Source organism: Zalophus californianus, chromosome 2 (genome assembly GCF_009762305.2).
Source record: "Zalophus californianus isolate mZalCal1 chromosome 2, mZalCal1.pri.v2, whole genome shotgun sequence".
Lineage (NCBI taxonomy): Eukaryota > Metazoa > Chordata > Mammalia > Carnivora > Otariidae > Zalophus > Zalophus californianus.
Window position 1 is genome coordinate 54,688,370 of NC_045596.1, and position 20,852 is coordinate 54,709,221.

At 36.6% G+C, this 20,852-nt stretch overlaps 1 protein-coding gene across 1 annotated transcript in view; it reads right to left on the reverse strand.

The window, feature by feature from the left end:
- Positions 1 to 20,852, reverse strand: part of LOC113925575 (transmembrane protease serine 11D) — a 50,562-nt gene that overhangs the window by 10,929 nt on the left and 18,781 nt on the right. The window contains exons 3-6 of the mRNA XM_027600111.1: positions 18,976 to 19,094; positions 10,426 to 10,493; positions 4,949 to 5,061; positions 1,132 to 1,170 (exon numbers count right to left, since the gene is read on the reverse strand). Of these exons, the coding sequence (XP_027455912.1) occupies positions 1,132 to 1,170; positions 4,949 to 5,061; positions 10,426 to 10,493; positions 18,976 to 19,094 (339 nt within the window). The remainder of the gene's footprint in view (positions 1 to 1,131; positions 1,171 to 4,948; positions 5,062 to 10,425; positions 10,494 to 18,975; positions 19,095 to 20,852) is intronic.

Below are 20,852 nucleotides of genomic sequence, written 5' to 3' on the forward strand. Positions count from 1 at the left end.
TTCATCACCAGAGAAGGAAACTGCTGTTTTCTAGGGATTATATTTCTGCTGTACTAGCCTGAGAGTATACAGAATGACACTGGAAAGTCGTGTCTTTTCCTTCAGATTAGAGACATAAAACTGACAACACTTTTATAATTTTTTAAATTATACTTTTTGATTAATTTAAATCCACAACAAAGCAGGCTATTCTGGTGGTCAGGAGGAGCCATATAAAAGGTGTCACTAAACATAATTTACAAGTTTACAGAAGTGCCACCATAGCCTTGGGGTAGGAAAAGCTTCCCAAAGCTGCCAAGAAAATTTTCTTGAGGTCAAACTTTACACTGAATGCCACTGCTGCCACCTCCTTCTTCTAAACATCACTCCATGAGCCAGTGGAATCAGCAATGTCTTCTCTCAATAGCGACCCACACGAGTGAACTAAGAATTAAGATAACACCTCAACAGAAACTACCTTGGCTATTTACACCAAAGACACAGATGTAGTGAAAAGAAGGGCCATATGCACCCCAATGTTCACAGCAGCAATGTCTGCAATAGCCAAACTGTGGAAAGAGCCGAGATGCCCTTCAACAGACGAATGGATAAAGAAGATGTGGTCCATATATACAATGGAATATTACTCAGCCATCAGAAAGGATGAATACCCAACTTTTCCATCAACATGGATGGGACTGGAGGAGATTATGCTAAGTGAAGTAAGTCAGGCAGAGAAAGTCAATTATCATATGGTTTCACTTATTTGTGCAACCATAAGGAATAGCAAGGAGGACATTAAGAGAAGGAAGGGAAAAATGAGGGGCGGGGAATTGGAGGGAGAGACGAACCATGAGAGACGATGGACTCTGAGAAACAAACAGGATTTTCGAGGGGAGGGGGGTGGGGGATGGGTTAGCCTGGTGACGGGTATTAAGGAGGGCACGTACTGCATGGAGCACTGGGTGTTATACAAAAACAATGAATCATGGAACACTACATCAAAAACTAATGATGTACTGTATGGTGACTAACATAACATAATAAAATTAAATTAAAAAAAAGAAACTACCTTGGCAAAGAGCACAAATACTTGAACGTTTACTATTTATTTTTGGTAAACTGTTTGTATAAGATAATTTTGAAACTTACCTTCAGTGAAAATATGTACTGTGTCCTGGTCAGTAATTGCTGGTATTAAAAAAAGTGAAAGTAAGATCAATACAATAAGGAATGTATATTATATCACCTTAATTTCTTAAATGTTGTTCTCATCAGAATCACTCAGAGGGCTGATGAGATACAGATTTCTAGGCTTCATCTTAGACCTGCTGAAAGAATCTCTGAATCATAAGCCCCAGAAATTTCTGGGTTTACAATCTTCTCCCCATTTATTGTTATTTGTATTAAAGTTTGTGCTTTAATTTCTCATCAAACACTAAAAGATACTTAAAAGATATTTAAAAGATATTCCTGCTCTCAAGTCACTCAGTTTAGTTGGGAAAACAGAAACATAAGCAAGTTGTTGAGATATGATGTGATAGTGTAAGAGAAGTTAAATTTTCATTTACTTGAATATATATGTAGATATATATATAGATAGATATGTATTACTCTACTGAAACTATTCTTAGTAGGGCAGGTATAACAGTGAGCAAAACACAGGAGGTCTGCCTTCACATAATTTACAGCTAGAAATTAATCAAGGAATCATTCAAATAAGTGTAAGTGCGAAGTGGAGAGGAGACAGGAGAGGGTGATCATGCTACCTGAGATATTCACTGAGTTATCATGGTGAGAAAAACATTTGAGCTGTATTTTGAAGACCTAAAAGGAACTTTCCAGACAGACAAGCAGGAAAAAGGTATTCCAGGTGAAAGTATAGTGGGTACAAGTGCATGGAGATGTACGATGTTTGTGGAATGATCACGTCAGTAAAGCTCGTAGCGCAAGTACAGCATGAAGGGAGATGGTGGGAGCGCCCAGACAGAAAATATGTTCATAGCAGATAGTGAAGGTCTGTCTGTTGTAATTTAAGGTCTGCTTACAGAACCATTTTCTCAGCACATCCTACAGCTGTCTCAAACTCAATGTGACCAAATTTACCCCAAATTTGCTACTTATATTTTCTCCTTTAGGAAATGATCCCACTTCTACCAGTGGCTAGAAATCTGAAACAAGTCTCTAATTTTTCCCTTCCTGTCATTTTCACATCTTATTGGTTTTCAGAGTTTATACCTCCTAGCCTCTAACAATGCTTTGCATTATGCCCACCCTCCCTATCTCTTTGGCTACTACTTTAGTTCGTGCTTTCATCATTTGACATCTACACTATTACCATAACCTTCAATCTGGATTCCATGACTCCACCTTTGCACTTTTCAAGATGTCTGTCTCTACCAGGTTGTTTTTTTCTAAAAATGTATGTCAGATCATATCTTTCCTTGCTTGAAAACTTTTAATGAGAAATCACCTCATTTCCTATAAAATAAATCTAAACTTCTCAGACAGGTTTTCATGCTTTCTACAGTCAGTTTATCCAAACTTCCTTGCTGCCAGAAGTTTCACAGCGTTTGGGAATCACATCTGCTTTGTAAGTGTCAGAGGAGCCCAAACATCTTTTTGGAGGCAGGAAATAAAAAGAACTGACCATTCCTTTTCATTTTTTGAACAAGAGAAACTGGAGTTCAAATCCTGACTCCCCTACACGCTGATTGTAGGACCCTGGGTAATTCTCTATCTTTTCTGAGTGGGAACAATAAAAGTATAAGATATGGTTGTTGTGAGGATTAAGCAAACTGTAATGGAGAAGCATCAGCCAGTCAGAAAGGACACAACAAACCGTGGAGCTAGAGCAGTGTCTCGGAAGTCCTTTCTGTGCTAAGCATTAACTCTTCAGTTACAGGGGGATGAGCCGGGAGCCAGGGTAGGGATGGGAGGATTTGAAGAGGCTGGGACACCTTTGTGGGCCTGGTGCAGTCGTGGTTTACCAACACATAGGAAAGCATTTCAATGTCTTAACAACTAGTACAGCTGTAACAGGTATATACTAATTTAATACCAGTCAAGTGTGAGGGTGACCAAATTCCTTTAATGTTGAGCTTATTATGAGGGAATCATGGTTTATTAAGGTAGCAGTGCATGACAAAGTTGGAGGAGAGTCCTTAAATTCTATGCACATATTAATTAAGCCTTTTTTTAGTCATGCAAGAAATATATATTTTTAAGGTTTTATTTATTTGACAGAGAGAGAGAGAGAGAGAGAGAGCACAAGCAGGGGGAGCAGCAGAGGGAGAGGGAGAAGCAGGCTCTTCGCTGAGCTGGGAGCCCAACAGCGGAGCTCGGTCCTAGGACCCTGGGATCATGACCTGAGCCCAACTGCTGAGCCACACAGGCACACCTCATGTAAGAAATAATAATGGAGTTATCTATTATATGCTAGATACTGGGTAGTAGAAGGACATTGGGATGAGCCAGACAGACTGGTTCTTGCCTTCAGGAAGCTTACAGAGTAGGATGAAGACAAACAATACAAAAATCACACAAATAATTTTGTAGTTTCAATTGTGATAAATGTTATGAACGAAAATGAAAAAGTCTGTGACAAAGGTAAATAATTAAGTAATGGAAGTTAGAAGAGGCTTACATTAGAAAGTAGTGAATCAGATGAGACCTGATGGATGCAAGGGGGTGATTTAGTATCATAAGAAACTGGAACAATGTATGCAAAGGCCCTGAGGCAGGAAAGAGAGGAGTTTGGCAGGTGGAGAAAATGAAAGTGTGACCAGATTATGGTGAATGAGGAAGAGTGGTAAAATAAGTAGCTGAAGGGATAAGCATGAACCAGATCATGCAGTGCTTTAAATGAGATGGTCATATCATTTATTGTCCAAACCAGGACACTTAGGGATCAATATTAATCATGGTTCTTTGACAATTGGCATGAACTGGGACTGTCCTGGGTAAGCCAGGAAATATGGTATCCTAGTTATAAGTATTTTTTTGTTTGCCTGTTTTGTTTGTTTGTGGGAAGTCATGGGAAGCTTTTAAGTAATACTGAAATTATATTTTTTAAAATATTTCCATAATCTATGTGGACAGTAGTTTGGAAGGGGCCAAGAAAGTATTGCAAAGAATAGTATGGAGGCTAGTGCAGTAGTTCAAGTCAGAAATGATGTTGGCTTGGACCAGAGTGGTAGCAATATTCATGGAAAAAAATGGAAATAGATTCAAGACAGGCGGAGGTACAGATATTTTCAGAGAGGAGTTAGGGATGTTGCTAAATCTTCTAATTTTCTCTTTTATTCTACAATATTTATCAGATAACTTCCAATTGCATGCTGTGTTCTGGGTGAGGTGGAGTGTTAATTAAATTGTTCTCTGACCTTGAGCAGCTATTTGCCATTTCTTTTTTTTTTTTAAAGATTTATTTATATATTTATTTGAGAGAGAGAGAATGAGAGAGAGCATGAGAGGGAAGAGGGTCAGAGGGAGAAGCAGACTCCCTGCTGAGCAGGGAGCCCGATGTGGGACTCGATCCCGGGGCCTCCAGGATCATGACCTGAGCCGAAGGCAGTCGCTTAACCAACTGAGCCACCCAGGCGCCCGCTATTTGCCATTTCTATAACATACTTACAGATTGAATACCTGACAACAACATCTCTCATAAGGAGGGTTGAGAGGGAAAATTAATGAAAGAATTTTTAGCTAATAAAATTTACTATATGAATGCTAAATGATTTTTTAAACGTTAGAATGTTTTATATTAGAGAACTATGCATTATGTCTACCTTTATAGCATATTGTTTTCATAAAGTTTAATTCCAAGGAAAGAAAAGTCAATCTCATTACATTAAAACATGAATTATAACTAGTTAAGTTGATATATTTGGATAAAATGGTAAAAAAAAATAATGGTACTCGCATGTTATCTCAGTTGACGGGTTTATTTCCAAGTTTCCAGAGTTACTCAGCGTTTGGTGTAAAACAGACTCAATTCTGCTTTTCATTGATGCTCCATTGTTATTTCTAGTGAATTTAAATTTCATGACAACATCTGCTATCACACCATTACCTTCTTGCCTGAAAGCCATAAATATATTAAAAATAAATAATTACAGTTTTATGCTATTCTGTTTATATGCTCTTATTGATTAAACATTAAAAAATTCACTTGGGGAATTTAACTTTAGAACAGACTCACATAACAGTGTTTGCACTTAATGATATATCACAATACTATTCCACAAATATTTGATTTCGAATCATGGTACACTGTATCTACCATTCAGTATAGCTGGCTTTGAAGTCAGGATGCCAGAGTTTGAATATCAGCTCTGCCATGTACTGTTTGGCTTTGGTAAGTTATTTGTTTCTTAATCTTTCTGTATTAAAGTCTCCTCACATTAAAATGGGTTGTTATGAAGATTATGTGAATTAATACATGCAAAACTTTTGGGAAGAGTACACAGCATACAGTAAGGGCACTGTAAGTATTAGCTATTATTAGACCACAAAAATCTTAAAAAAAAATCCCTTACCTCATTAAACAAATCTATAAGGAGAAGACGTTTTAAATTTATGTGAATTAAAGGCTCGGGTTAATTTTCTAGTACCTAAACGCATTAATGTGGCTACAAGGTCCTATGTTAAAATTTATCCATGTATCAGTTAGCCACAGGTATTCTCCACAATGAACCGTAATAATTTGACTAAAGGCTGCAATGGTCAAAAATCGATGTAATTTCTACTTCCTTACGTGTGAATTACCATGTAAGTCATTTCATCCACTAACATGGGCCATCTTCTTTTCTGAAAGTGTGCAGCAGAGAAATTTGTCTCTCATATTCATTCTAGGCCTCTTCCTCTCAATTCTCAGCTCCGCCATAATATTCATCCCAGATATTAATTTAATATTTACTTCACAAATGTTCAATAGCTACCTTCTTGTGCTAGGCACTGTTCTTAGTTTCAGAAATTAACAGTGACCAAGATTCACACTTGCCATTCTCATGGATTTTGCCGTTTAGATAGAGGAGCAGACACTGAAGAAATAATTATAGCTTCCATTTCTAGCAACATGAAAGTCTAAATAATTAAAAAAAATTCTCCATATAAAATAACCAGAAACACTTGATAAAATATAATAAATTTCATTTGAAATGCAAAGCTAAACCCACTTTAAAGTAAGGGAAATCTTGGAAGACCAAAAATAAAGAACATGAATATTATGCAGTAAGCTCTAGAATATCCAACAGGCTTGCGTTGTAGCATTTACATGGATACTGGAGGGGAGGCTTTGGGCTAGTGCTAATTAGGGAGATGAACATGAGGTTTCTAAATAAGACCAGGATTCTCAAAGAACTAAACCCTCAGTGAAAGCATGGATTGGAAAGAAAAAAAATGTGCTCATCATGTCATAAAAAAAAAATAAAGAAGTTTATGTGTCTCAGGGTTCCAGGTCTAGACAGAAAAAAGAAGACTGTCCTGATAATTCATGATCATGAGTCTAGCTACATGAAAGTTTTGGATTTGCATTACTACCACCTGCATGGTTCCAGAAACTTTAAGAAATTAATGGAAAAAAAAAAAAGGTCCATGTGCTGCTGATCCTTCTAGAGTGTCTGATGGAAGCAAATGCTCTGTAAATTGAATGTGAAATCCAGGCTGTCTAAGTATCCTACTTATGAAGTGGGATTAAAGGTAAGCATACAGTTCCAGTGGCAAACAATGTATCATGAGCTAGAATCAGCAGAATGAGGACAGCATCCTCAAAAATGTCACATAATCAAATTAACAGATAGGTAACTTTATTTGAAATGACTAACAACATAAAAGGGGGAATCATAAATATGAGAAAAGTATAGGACATTATCAAAACAGACCAGACAGGTTCACAAGATAGAGCTTGCAGACAGGAAAACATAGTCATAATTTTTAATCAAATTGAAAACTCAATGGATGGGTTACGCAAAATATCAGACAAAGCTGAAGAGAAATTAGTTAACTGAAAGGTAAAAATAAAGAAATCACACAAAATGTAACACAGATAAAGAGATGAAACAGATCTAGAGAAGGTTCAATGTTTACCTAATGCAAAACGAAAGAAGAGCACCAAAAAATAAAGGAGCAGCAATATTACAAGAGATAATGAGAATTATCCAGAACTGATGAAGACACGAAGCCTTAGATCACAAGAGTCTGAGGCATACTAAATAAAAGAAACGCCCCCCGCATGCAAATACATCATTAAAAAGACTGAACTCCAAAGACAAATGGAAGATTTCCAAACAATGGAGAAGAGATTAGTTACCAAAGAACATTTGACTGAAGGACAATTTCTTAATAGCAACAAAGAAGGCAGTATATAATTGTATCTTCAAATTGCTGAGAGACAATAGCTATTAATTTAGAATTTCATATCCACACTAAAGTATTATTCAAGAATGAAGATAAAATAGGACATTCTTTAGATCAAAGCAAAACAAAAAAGATACTTTATAGCTCATGGACTGTTGTGAAAATTTATAAAGGAAGTACTTCAGTAAGAAGGGGATTGAACCCAGGAGGGTTAGGTATGGTAAGAAATAAGGAACAAAGAAAATGGCAAACTGGTAATCTATCATTACAATGACTAATTTGGAGTCATTACAAATAGGGTGGAACTAAAACATCATTTATAATAACATGAACAAGAGTTCCAAGTTCCTTATATTATTTGAAAGAAGGGTCATGAATTAAGCCAACTCTCCTTATTTAAATTTTAAGGATAATCACTAAAATAAAGCAAAGATGATCAGAATGCATTGGAAAATATAACTAGCTGTCTTTCTGTTTTAGGAAAAATGTCTAACCTATAAGGATCTGTAAATATTGAAAATAAAATATTGAAAACCCCTCGTGAGGTTCAGGATAGTAAAGAACTGAGAGAAGTCTAGTGGGACTGAGACTAGTCTAGGTGGAGGGTAGTGAAAGATAAGCCCAGAGGTGGAGATGGCAAGAGGAAGTCAGATAAAGGACAGTTGGATGAACTTTGTTATATATATGTGTATAAAAATGTCTCTCTCTCCCTCCCTCTCTCTCTCTCTTTATAGATATATACGTATATATATCTATAAAGACACACCCATATATGTGGCTATATGTATGTATGTATATGTACATGTATATGCACATACATATATACACACATTATACATATATCAAGAATACATGTACCTTTTTTTAAAAGATTTTATTTATTTATTTGAGAGAGAATGAGAGATAGAGAGCACGAGAGGGAAGAGGGTCAGAGGGAGAAGCAGACTCCCTGCTGAGCAGGGAGCCCGATGTGGGACTCGATCCCAGGACTCCAGGATCGTGACCTGAGCCGAAGGCAGTCGCTTAACCAACTGAGCCACCCAGGCGCCCAAGAATACATGTACCTTTGATATGCATATATTTATATATAATATTTGGCATATTGCAAGGGTAATGAGTGGCCAATAGATGGATTTTAACTAGGGGAATAATATGTTTAGAATTTTGTTTTAAAAAAGTCTTTCTGGCTGCTGTGTAGAGTGAGTGGAGCAAGACTGGAGGAAAGGAGACTCATTCGGGAAACTGTTCATAGTCCAGGAGAGAAATGGTTGAGGGCACTATTTGAAGAAAAGTTATGGATCTTAGAGATATTTAGGAAACAGAACTGAAAGATTAGATGGTTGAATGTGTGGGTTGAGGGAGAGGAGAAATTAAAGATGACTTGCATATTTCTTTCTTGAGCGACAGGTTGAAAGTGATGCCATTGATAGAGGTGGGCAATGGTAGAAGAGCAAGCTTTGGTGGGGGAGAGATGATAGGTTCAGGTCCGGACACAGTAAAGTGGAGTTGTCTGTGAGATACGTGTATGATGACATCAAGTAGATGGCTGTGTGCTTTCATGTCTAGAGATGAGAGGAGTGGACTGGCCCAGAGATACAACTTCGAGAATAATGAGCATACAGGGGACAATGAAGCCACTGAACGGAGAGAATGTGTAACAGCTACTGAAGAAAACAGGAGAAGAAAAGAGGAGTGAGGGGGGAGGTATGAGGAAAATAAGGGTGTTTAGGTCATAGAAACTACAGGATGATACTATTTCAAGGAGGATTGAAAATACAACAGCACAGGGCACCTGGGTGGCTCAGCTGGTTAAGCAACTGCCTTCGGCTCAGGTCATGATCCTGGAGTCCCGGGATCGAGTCCCTCATTGGGCTCCCTGCTCAGCGAAGGGCCTGCTTCTCCCTCTAACCCTCCCCGTTCTCATGTACTCTCTCTCTCTCTCTCTCTCATTCTCACTCTCTCAAAATAAATAAATAAATCTTAAAAAAAAAAAAAGAAAATACAACAGCACAAAATACCACTGAGAGGTAACAGAAGACTGAGGGAGTTTGTTTGGAGCTTGTGACTTGGATGTCATTGTTGAACTTGGCAAGGGTAATTAGCGTTTTGTGGTGGCATTAGAAACAAGATTGTAGGGGATTGAGCAGTAGGTGGGAAGGGAGCAAAAGGGGAGAAAATGCAGATGGTTCATCCAGTCCTATGGATTTTGAGAGCTAGTGGCTAATACAGAGATTTTTACAGGAAAATGCTAAGGGGAATGTGCACTGAACTGACTGAAATTCATTTTGGTAAATATTCTTCCCACGGATTCTTCCTACTCCTCTCATTTCTTAACAAAATTAATCTGACCAGATGTTCATGCTCCTGGGACTTACTGATTCTTTGGAAAATAAGAAATATTAGTTTTCTTGTGGTGGTGGTATTTGAGAAATACCCCCCTTTTGCTTATTATTCGAAGGATTGGGTAATGTGAGCATTTGGAGCATTTGTGGTAGGATTAGTGTTTTAGTTGGGAGGGCCTGTCTCATCACATCACACAGATAGGCACACATTCAACTAAGGCAGGACTGTCAAGTAACTAGAATGCATACTGTTACTCCCGTTATTGTTAATTCATGCCAGACATGCCTGGATTTGGCCACAGCATCCTTTATATTAGAGCATTCCAGACAGATACAAACCAAAAAGCTTGATGTTGATCATAGCATTCTGATCTTGGATGAATATGCCCAGGACCACAACACTGCACACCTCCAGAGGCACTGTTTACATATGCTGGACTGTGAATGGGATCCACTGGATTTATACAGTTGGATGCCTTTATTACCATACCTTCACCTGACTCTCTTTAAACTTTCTTTCTTTCCTACCAAGAATTGAAGTGATATATTTATTTACATTAGTAAATAGATCATATGTGGCATGTTTTGTTTTTGTTTCGGCATTGTTTTTTAAGCTGCCCAGGATACTTCTTTCATAATATTGTGACAAATTGTGTGAGTGCCTCATTCATTATCCATGCTGTGAACAAAAGTCAAGGGCCAAAGTGCATCTAAGCTTATATATTTTTTACAGAGTTCCACTCACCTCAGTTTGACAACATGAGCTCTGATGAACTGATTTCTTAAATTTGATTCTTTGAAAGTTTTAGTGATCTGTAGAAAGAAAGGAGAAAATCTCTTTGTAGTTCCAGTTGTTCTACCCCTCCCTTCTTGCTCCCAACCTTGCAACATAGAACCTAAGTTAATGAGGAATAGGGACTGGAGTTTTCAGTTCAGTTCAGTTCAACTCCACCTCAGAACACACGAGATTGATTTGGGCCGGTGATACAGCCTTCTGATGCAGGGCCTATTTCTTCATCTATGATACAAAGATGACAATGGACAGGATGCGTCTTCACTAGAAGTCATCTCAACATTAGATGTTTTACTCAGTGTGATTTGGTGGCCATTCCCAAGGGGTTTGGGGCCGGTGCCCAGCCAACACTAGGGGAGTCCATGATACAACTTACGTTTGGGTGATTCCTCAACCACTGTTTTTGAGTGGGTAACACCAGATTAAATTGAGTGATGAAAAGGGGGAAAAGAGGCAAAGGGCAGTTTTTCCCCTGTTAATTATGACTAATATCTAAGCATCCGAGGTTATTTTTAACATCAGTTGGTAATTTCCTGACCTAACCTTAAGTGTCTCCCCGAATCATTTTTCAGTCCCAACAAGGATAGTGTTCTTGAGTTATAAAGCTCAGCTTCACAGTGAACTAGGGGTTTTTCTGTGACTGCAGTGGTTCTCCCACGATGCAGGGTCAGTCAGAGGTACCGAGGTTTCCTAATGCAGGAGTGGATGCCACTGGCTTGTACCGTGAGGCAGCAGTAACGGAGATGTGGACATGGAAATTAAGTAGTGTGCTGAATGTTATATTAAGCCAGGATTTGAAACCAATCTTTCTTGAGACTGTAACGTTTATGCAATCTCTTTTATACCACGTCGTATCTCTTAAAATAGCCGTTCCCTTAGGCTGGTATCAGACCAATCAGTTGTTTGACGAAATGATAATTTTCTTTCTCTTCAGAGAGGCTTTGAATATTTTAAAGAATAATGAGACTATTGGTTTTATGGAAATAGCTCATGTTCCTTTTTTAAAAATTTAGGAAATATTAGTAAGTGTTAAGAAGAAAGCAAAAAAAAAAAAAAAACCTCAAATTCTATGATCCAGAATTAACAGTTGCTGTCATTTGGTGAACTATATTCCAGTTAACTACAAAGAAGGATGGATTTTAATATGCTTCTTAATATAGTATATTATAGGAAGTATTTTAATAAAATAATTTAACTTAATTTTACTTGATTTTAACAGAAGTAAAAGGAAATGACCTAAAGCTGAAGGAATTGCTAAAATTTGGATAAATATTTCCTGTGATTATATTTTAATTCATGGTTTGGCATTATACTGGCACAGGCTAGACTGGACCAAAGTAAAAAAATCCACCTGAATTATGACATTTTTTCTATGTGGAAAACTTTAGTGAAGACTAGGATAATAAGCAACATAAAGAAAGCAAATTGATTATTGGTTGATATCAAGATACAAGGATACAAGAAGAGCCCCATGGATAAGATTCCATATCTGCCAGAGTGGAATGTTATTGGCCCTCTCATTAGAACTTATCAAATGTTGGGTGGAAAATCAGTGAGCAGATGATTGTAGAGAATTCCAATAGGATAGTGGAAAGGGAAGTTGACGAACAGAGAGATAAGTTAGCTTGCTATGAGAACTTGAATGAGCCTTGTAACCTTTCTTCCTCTCAGTTTTTCCATCTATAATAGTATAGTCAGAAGTGTATTAAAAAAATTATCTGTATACAGTCGACTACTGCAACTCCCAAAGACTATGCATCTACTTTTAGTGAGGTTTACAGTCAACCTTTTGGCCTTTTCCCTTTCTTCAAAATTATCACTGTTCAAAGGGTCAAACAAGTTAATTTTCACACTCATTTGATTTTGTCATCGGCGCTATTGACCCTTTCATTACCTTGGACAAAAATCAAGTAAACAATGAAAAAAGAGAAGTTTTTATATTTCCCTCCTGATTGAGGGTAACAATACTATCTCAGTATTCTAGTATAGACTAGAATCCTCATACCTCAGTAATATTCATCGTTAATAAGAATTGAAGTGAGATGTGAATTTTTTAAATTCCAACAAAATGAATCATTGAATGTGTTAGTAGACCAGTCATTAAAGGGTAAAATTATATATAGAATATTTGTAATTATCACACATTTTCATCCTCAGAGAGAAAAGATCTTATTAGCTAACCGTGAAAACAAAGCACCTTATTTTCAGTGTCTTCTTCCTTGGTAGCTATAGTTCTGTTCATATTATTTGTGAGCTGAATAATAGAAATAATGTTGTTTTTGTGATTTCAACCACCCTCCAGTTACCACTTTCTTTTCTGTTTAACCAGAAGATCTGGAAAGCTCAGTTTTCAAGAAAAAGATAAAATATGTGGCAATATGATCTGTTACCACAGTGGTCTCCAAATATTTTTGATTTTGCACTCCTATGGATGAAGCATTTTGTGCATGAGTAGCCAAAACATGTATATTTATTTATAAATTACATACATGTAATAATACTGTACTGCTAGCAATATATATTATAAAACATTGACAAAATTAGAAATGAAAAAGGCTGAGTTACAGAACAAACATTTAGGAATTTCATTCCATTTATATTTAATAATAATATTTTCACTGTTAATGTTACTGGATAGAATTTTTAATTTTTGAAACGCTTTGTGATAAAATGACTCAAAGTTATGATTCTAAGTTTAATTTAAATACTTGGTTTGAAGTGCTGAAGAAGTTTCCACACAATTATGTGGCTCAAATGCATAAAGCACATCACCGACAGAACTTAATAAATCATGACATGAAGTTGTCAGTCCCTCCCACCCATTGTGCAAAGGTTTGTTGAAATTCAGCAAGTGACTTTCCATCTTCCCTGATGTCAACTGATTATCTTTGCAAACCAAATGAAATCTGTTTCATTTTATATGTTTTTAAAGAAGTGTGTTCAAAATCAACAAAACATGATAATCCTTTCCCCCAATTTTTATGTGTGCATGTCTAAGCACTTTTATAGATAACGTGCCTCATTTTTAGTAAAACAGAAGAAAATCCAAACACCTAATGATGGACCCATTGCTAAACATAGGTTTTCAGTCTCCTCTCCATGCTATGAGTTTTATTTAAAATGTGGCTAATTTCTTTCACTTACACCTTGAAGAGACAGGGTGTGTAGATGTGTGTATGTGTCTTCTAAGAAAGGTATTGCTTCATCTGGTAATTTGGCTCTAGTCAGGAGCAGGGAAGTGTCAGTTCTGACATTATGTTACTGTTCTTTTACTTGCTCATTACTGTCCTTGCATATTAGAGTTATCTCCAAATTGCAGGTTTTAAAATTTGTGTTTTGCATGATTTTCTGTTTCCCTTATTGATTCAGTTTACTTTAAAAACTAGATGATATAATCTTTAAATCCAGTTGAAACTGCACATCATTGAAATCTACTCAGAGCAGTTAAATACACTGAAACCTAGTCAGTTCTGCTGTGTTACTGCCCCTCCCCTCTTCCCTCAAGATTTCGCACACATTGCGTGGGACCCGCTGACTTAAAACCAAACAAGGGTTCCAGTGTCAAGTCCCTTATTAAATAGTAACAAAGCACTTCGTTCCTTCTGAAAAGTATTCGTTATGGGAAAATACATGTGGAGTGATATCTGAGCATTTGAGTATTCACGATTAATTATTGTGAATCCCTTCCTGGAATGCACAACTCCATTTTGGAGACCACTGTGAGCTCCTGACTGCAGTGATGTCTTCATTTTGTCTCCCTAAGACTTGACACAGGAACCAACAGACAGAATGCATCATTTATTTATTCATTCAAAAAATATTTGAATGTCAAGTGTGTACCAAATTCCTTATTAGGCATTAAGGAACAATCAATGCTTGTTGATTGGATGCGCCTGAAATGAATTTTACCCAGAAGCCCTGCTGGTATAAATTGATGTGATAAGATTAATCTCAAATTGATACTGTTTTTTTTTTCTTCCTATGTCCTATTTTGTTTGTGGGACTATAACTAGGTATATTTTGGAAAGAGTGGCAATTGTTTGCAGAATTTGTTGCAATATCACCCCTGATACCAAAGGGAAGTTTCAGCTGATCCCAGGTATGAACCCTGACTGAAGTCTTTTATTTAGAAAGACCCATTCAATCAGAATGCACTCATAGTTTTGATCCATGTATTTTGCAAACAGGTGCTTTCATTACTTCTAGATGACCTTGTTCTTTTTTGTCACTCCTTCAACAACAGTTTTTGAGAACCTTTTGCCCTGCACACCCCTTCTATCAAGCACTGGGGTACAATGGTGAGAGAAAATAAACAGTCCTTGCCATTTAGGAGCTTACATTTAAGGGTGGCAGACAAGCACTAATCAAGTTATTATCCACATTGGAGTAAAATTATAACTGATAAGTATGGAAATATAGTAGAGGAATTTGATCCAACCAGTGAGATTAGAGAGGTTTCTCAGAGGAAATGTTTATGAAGTTGAGACTGTTAGGAAGAATCAGAGTTAGCTAGCTGAAGAGGAAGGAAAAAACCTCACAGATGAAGTGAATGGTGCCTGCAAAGTCCCAAGGTGGGAACACACAGGCTGCGTTTCAGGAATGGAAGGAGACTAGTGCAACTGTAGCATGGAGAGCAAGGAGGCTAGGGTGAGAGAAAGGCCAGACCATGTTAGTGTGCAAAGAATTTGGTCTTTATCATAAATAATGGGAAGTCACTGAAGTGTTTTAGACAAAAGGATAATATAGTCAGATCTGTAATTTGAGACTAATTTCTTTTTTTAAAAAAGATTTATTTTAGAGAGAGCGAGAACACAGTGGGGAGGGTGAAAGGGAGAAGAAGAGAGAATCTCAAGCAGAGTCCTTGCTGAGTGTGGAGCATGATTTAGTGCCTGATCTCAGGACCCTGAGATCATGACCTGAGCCAAAACCAGAGTCAGACACTTAACTGAGTATGCCATCCAGGCACCCCGAGAATAATTTCTTTTGCTGCATATGGATATTCAATTTTAGGGAAGAAATAATGCAAATTATTTGTACTATTTTAGTACTTCAGAGAGAGGTGATGGCTTTGGAAGGGCATGGTGTTAGGTGTGAAGAGAATGGAATGGGGGATGAGGGAAACAGAGGGGATAAAACCTACAGGAGTTGGTTTTGGTTTGGTTTGGTTTGGACTGGATGTTTGGAATGATAGAGGGCAGTGGATCCAAGATGAATTCTAGGTTTTTGGCTTGGAAAACTGAGTCAGTGACATTGACGTTAATGGGGACAGGATTATTGGAAGAAGTCTACTATGGTGTGGGGAGATCATGAGTTTGATTTGGGGACATGATAAATTTGAGATTAAAAAAAAACCCGGCCAAGTAGAGATATTAAGCTGGCAGTTGGGTGAAAAGTTCCAAAGTACAGAAGAAAAGTCTGGGCTCGAGACCAAGTGAGTCATTAGATAAGTATTGCTTGAAGTAACGCTCATGGAGAGGGAGATCAAAGCCTCGGGGAATTTCAACACTGAATGTCAGGGTAGAGGAGGGTGATCCTGTAAGGACACAGAGAAGTGGCCAAGGGGGGCAGGATAGGAAAAACAGATGGATGAATATCATGCTTGAAAGTCACAAAATCATAGACTTTTTGATTTAGAATGTAGTATAAAAATCATCTGGTCCCATGATTTTATTTCACTGATGAATAAACTGAGAGCTAGAAAAGAGACGTGAATTGCCTAATAGAACAGAAGGTTCTGGGACTATTCTTCTGCTCATTAAGTATAACACGTTGTCTGTGGGACAAGGATGATGGTACTCATGTTACCACTGGGAAATGTTATGATCCTTGGCTTTGGAGTTAGGAGCCCTTGGTTTGAATGCTGCTTCTACCACTCTCCAGTTAACTGATGTTTGACATATTTCCTAATCTCACAACCTTTACTTTACCCATCTATGAAAATGATTTGTTAATTCATGTGGCTGTTGTGAACTGAGGGTTAGAAAGTGCCTTGTAAACCATAAATTAGCACTGCATTAGAGTATTATTCATACAGTGTTTTAAATGTTCATAGTGTTTTCACAGAAGGATAAATAAACGAGTGTGGAAATCATACATCAGAAGAATTTCAAGGGAAATCTTTCTCTGCCAGATGTGTAAATATATTGTAAAACCAGAGTACTCTAAATAGCTTGGTACTGGTACCGGCGAAGATTAATCAGTGGCGACAAGGAGAGTATGGAATAAAGAAAAGGAGGAATTTAGTGTATAATAAAGGTGGCATGACATAGTAATCCACTGCACTATTGAACATACTCTTTTGGTACCACCACTGAGCTATTTCGGGGATAAAGCTGGATCTCTACCTTACTGCAAAGTAAATTATAGACAAATAAAAGATAAAATTATAAAAACTGAAATAATAAAATTATAAAAAGAAAATGAAGGTGAATATTTTAAAGAGTATTTAGAGTGGAGAAAGCCATTTTTAACCTGACACAAAAGTGAGAAATCATAAAAAGGATTGATAATTTGGCTATATGAAAAATTAAATATTTACCATTAAAAAACCCCTACATTATAGACAAGATTGACAGTCAAATCACCTTACCAGAGAAATATATGCAATGTGAATGACAGGCAGACTTTAATATTCTAATAAGGACAACTGTTTTTTTGTTTAAGGACAAATGTTTGTTTGTTTCGAATCCATATAAAATAGACAAGTGCTCCCGTAAGAAAGTGGGTAAGGTCGTGATCAGGCAATTCACAAATGAAGTTATAAAAATGACCTATTAATATAAGAAGGCAGATTAAATCTTAGTAATTAAGGAAATGTAAACCAAAATAAGATTGAGATGTCACTTCCCACCTACTGAATTAGCAACAATTAAAATGATTTATGATGCTGCGTGTTAATGCTGTGGGGAAATAAGCATACCTGTGTGGACTTATGTCCTGCTGGTAAGAATGTAAACTGGAGCACTTCTGGAGTGCAGCCTAAAAATTAATCTTAAAAATGCAAAGACCACTATATTGATACAAGCAAGTGGTTGAATAAATACATGGGGAGAATAGACAAATAGAAGAATTTTAAATATTCTTCAAATATTCAAGTCATAGCTCCCCACTCCTCTACTCCTTATGCGTGGCTTAGACATAGTGTCTTTTTTCCAAAGCGTATGGTATGGAAAAGGGAGGGAATGACTGTACGATGTAGAAACCTGACAAACACTGCTTCAGCTGGGTGATCAAGTTGACAGTGCTAAGTCATACTGACAGTGTAATGAACCCCCTTCATGTGATGGAATGAAAATGATACTTTTCCTCTTTGGTCTTCCTCCCTCCCCAAAACCTGTAACTCCACTCTAAGAGAAAACAAACAAAAAAGGCCCAGTTGTGGGATTTTATAAAATGACTGGCTAGTACTTTGCAAAACTGTCAAGGTTCTCAAAAACAAGGAAAATCATAGGAACTCTCATAGATTCTCTTCCCAAATCACTGATTCAGCTGTTTATTCTGATCTCATTAAACATTTAAATGATATACCTAACTTCTCTTCCTCTAATCCCATTAAACTAAGCAGTTGTTTCATAACTTTGCTTCTAGCAAAGTTTGCCTCTGGGGAAAAATTTATTAGATGAGCCAATGATTTAGTCTCCCAGCCATAAGAGCTCTCATTATAGATTAACTTAGTGGTTCTCAAAGTGTGGTCTTGGACCATTAGCATTAGCATCACCTGGGAACTTAGAAATGCAAATTCTTGGGCCCAGCCCAGACCTATTGAATCAGAGACTCTGACATCAGGGCCCAGAAATCTGTGTTTTGACAAGCCTGTCAGGTGATTCTGTTACATGCTGACGGTTTAGAGACATTGGATTGATTTATATTCTTAGGACTCTTTAAAAAGGTAAGTAAGCAACCTTGAGACTGGTCAACTCTGACCGAGCGGACTAAAGGCCAGACTCTGGTCCATGGTCATAAATGAATACAAAAGGGTCCACTTGTGAGGTTTCCTGGTGGGCCTCTTCAAGTGAAAGCCCGACCTTGTTTTGCTTATTTTCTATGTCTATCATTCAACCAGAGGAGGATGTTGTCTAAACCATGTCATTATTGACATGCAAACATGTCATTTAACACCTGCTACCTGTGTGTTTAGTTGGGTAAGAAAAAGGAAAGAAGGCAAAACGGAAAGGATTTAAAAAGGCAATCTCAGGGAGAGCAGCAGTAAGTGCTCAACTTGCACAAACAGTAGACTTCCAGGCTTTGAAGTCATAATCATATAAAATATGAATTTACTCAAGAGTCTTCTAGCACTTTACACTCATGACTTAAGAAAATGTAGAGAAGAACCAGTATACTAGCAAATTAACTTGGAATAAGCACAAAGAAACACACCTTTCAGTATTCAAGGAGGAAAAATATGCAGAACATTTAGCAGTTACAAATAGATCACAAAATATTAGATTTATTATCAAATTTGTTTTATGATGGAACAAAGAGCAAAAACAAATATTAACTTACCATAGATTCAATTCTTCCACTCAAAGTCCTATATTCCTGTGTACCTGGTGAGTTTAACTGATTACTATATTTGACATTTAGGATTTGAAAGCTGCTGTGGTAAAAGTATGACTTTTGATCTGTAAAACAAAGAAAAGGAGAATCACTCACTACTAAGTACTTTAAACCTTAATTTATTCAAGATTATAGGATGCTATAGTACACAATTAAAAAATTGCTTCTCTTAAAGAAAACCCCAAACTTACTATAAATGTAACTATAATAAAATTATTTTTCTTTCAGTTTTTAAAAAAATTGACAGATCTGAAATTGTTAAGGATGTAGGAAAATCAGAGCAGCATTATTTGTGAAATTAAACTGCTCAGAAGTATCATAATTTTCATTTTTCCTATATTTTAGGGAGATCTGTGATTGCAGATTTATTCATTCAAGAAGTATTAATGAATGTCTATAATATGCTATTATTCATTTAACACTAAAGAATAACCCAAAGTCATTCTATCCCAAAACTATTCTGAATAGTTTTGAGAATGGTTTCAAATAATAATCATTTTAAGAACTTAGTGACTTGTTAGTTTTTTAGAATAAGCTAGAAAATAAGACTTTGAACAAGATAACTAATTGGTTATCCAGTGTGAATTGCTTCTACCAAAGAATGTCTGCCAGAGGACATATTCATCTGGGTGAAGAAAATAAATATTTCTAAAACACACTGTACACATCTTAGAAACATTATGAACATGGACATAATAACCTAACCTGTCTTAGGAAAAAATCCCTGCTTTCTTTTGATCACTCGTAAGCATAATTTATGCAGAGAAGTACCTCCATCAGGGGCAAGAATTAGAGATCCTGGGGGAAGGGTAGTATAGTCCTTTGTGGTGGAGGAATAAGTCTTTCAAGGGCCATAAATGGTGCAGAGGATGACCTAGACTCCTCCACTTGTGGGACGATACAGTGCCACTAAGAGTGAAAATTCACTAATTTAATCGGAATCTTGAGGTTTCTTGGCTCTGTAATCACCTTAGAGGTAGTTGATTCCAGGTAATTTGATAGCAAAATGTAGCCACAATTTTATGATTAGCTTGGCTGAAAAGATTATTCATTATTACTGGTTTTCCTAATGTTGGTAATTTTATTGCGCCATTGAGAGTTTTTCAACTTTCACATAAATAAGCATTTTTGCCTATTTACAATAGAACATATAATAAATTATGTTCTCTCTGTCTCTCTATACCCATACATACCCGTATACTTACACACACCCCCACACGTAGGATTTAAATGATTTGACAGAATTAAAGCTGAAATAAAATAATCCCAAAGTGCATTTTTAAGTGAAAAAAGCAGATTATAGCATATATTATCTAGTGAATTTGACACATTTTCTTTATCCACATGAAAGCATCTGAAAGAATGTTCACTGAGATATTAATGAATGTTGTTTATGAGTAAGCAGGGTATCATGTGTTCTTTATATTGTTTCTTGTCCATGCGTCCTATATTTTTGTGATATAATAATACTAAGAGAAATAATAAAAGAACAGATCCTTTTTAAAATTTGTTTTTACTCCTCATCTTTCTCCCAAGACTGTTTTATCAGGAGAAAGATCATGAATTAACAAATACTTCCAAATTTTTAATGTTGAAACAAAATTCTTAGCACTTTTAAAAGTGAATATTTCACTTTTACAATTTCATCAGGTTATTATATGAAGAAGGAAATCATGATATTAAAAGAGAAAACAAAATAGACAAATTCTAGTGTCAGAAAAGAATCAAGAGATTTTTTCCTTTGGCTAAAATAATTCTTGCCTAGGTAATAAGGGTTTATTATGCTAAAAAAAAAAGAGAATAGAAAAAAGTACTGATTGAGG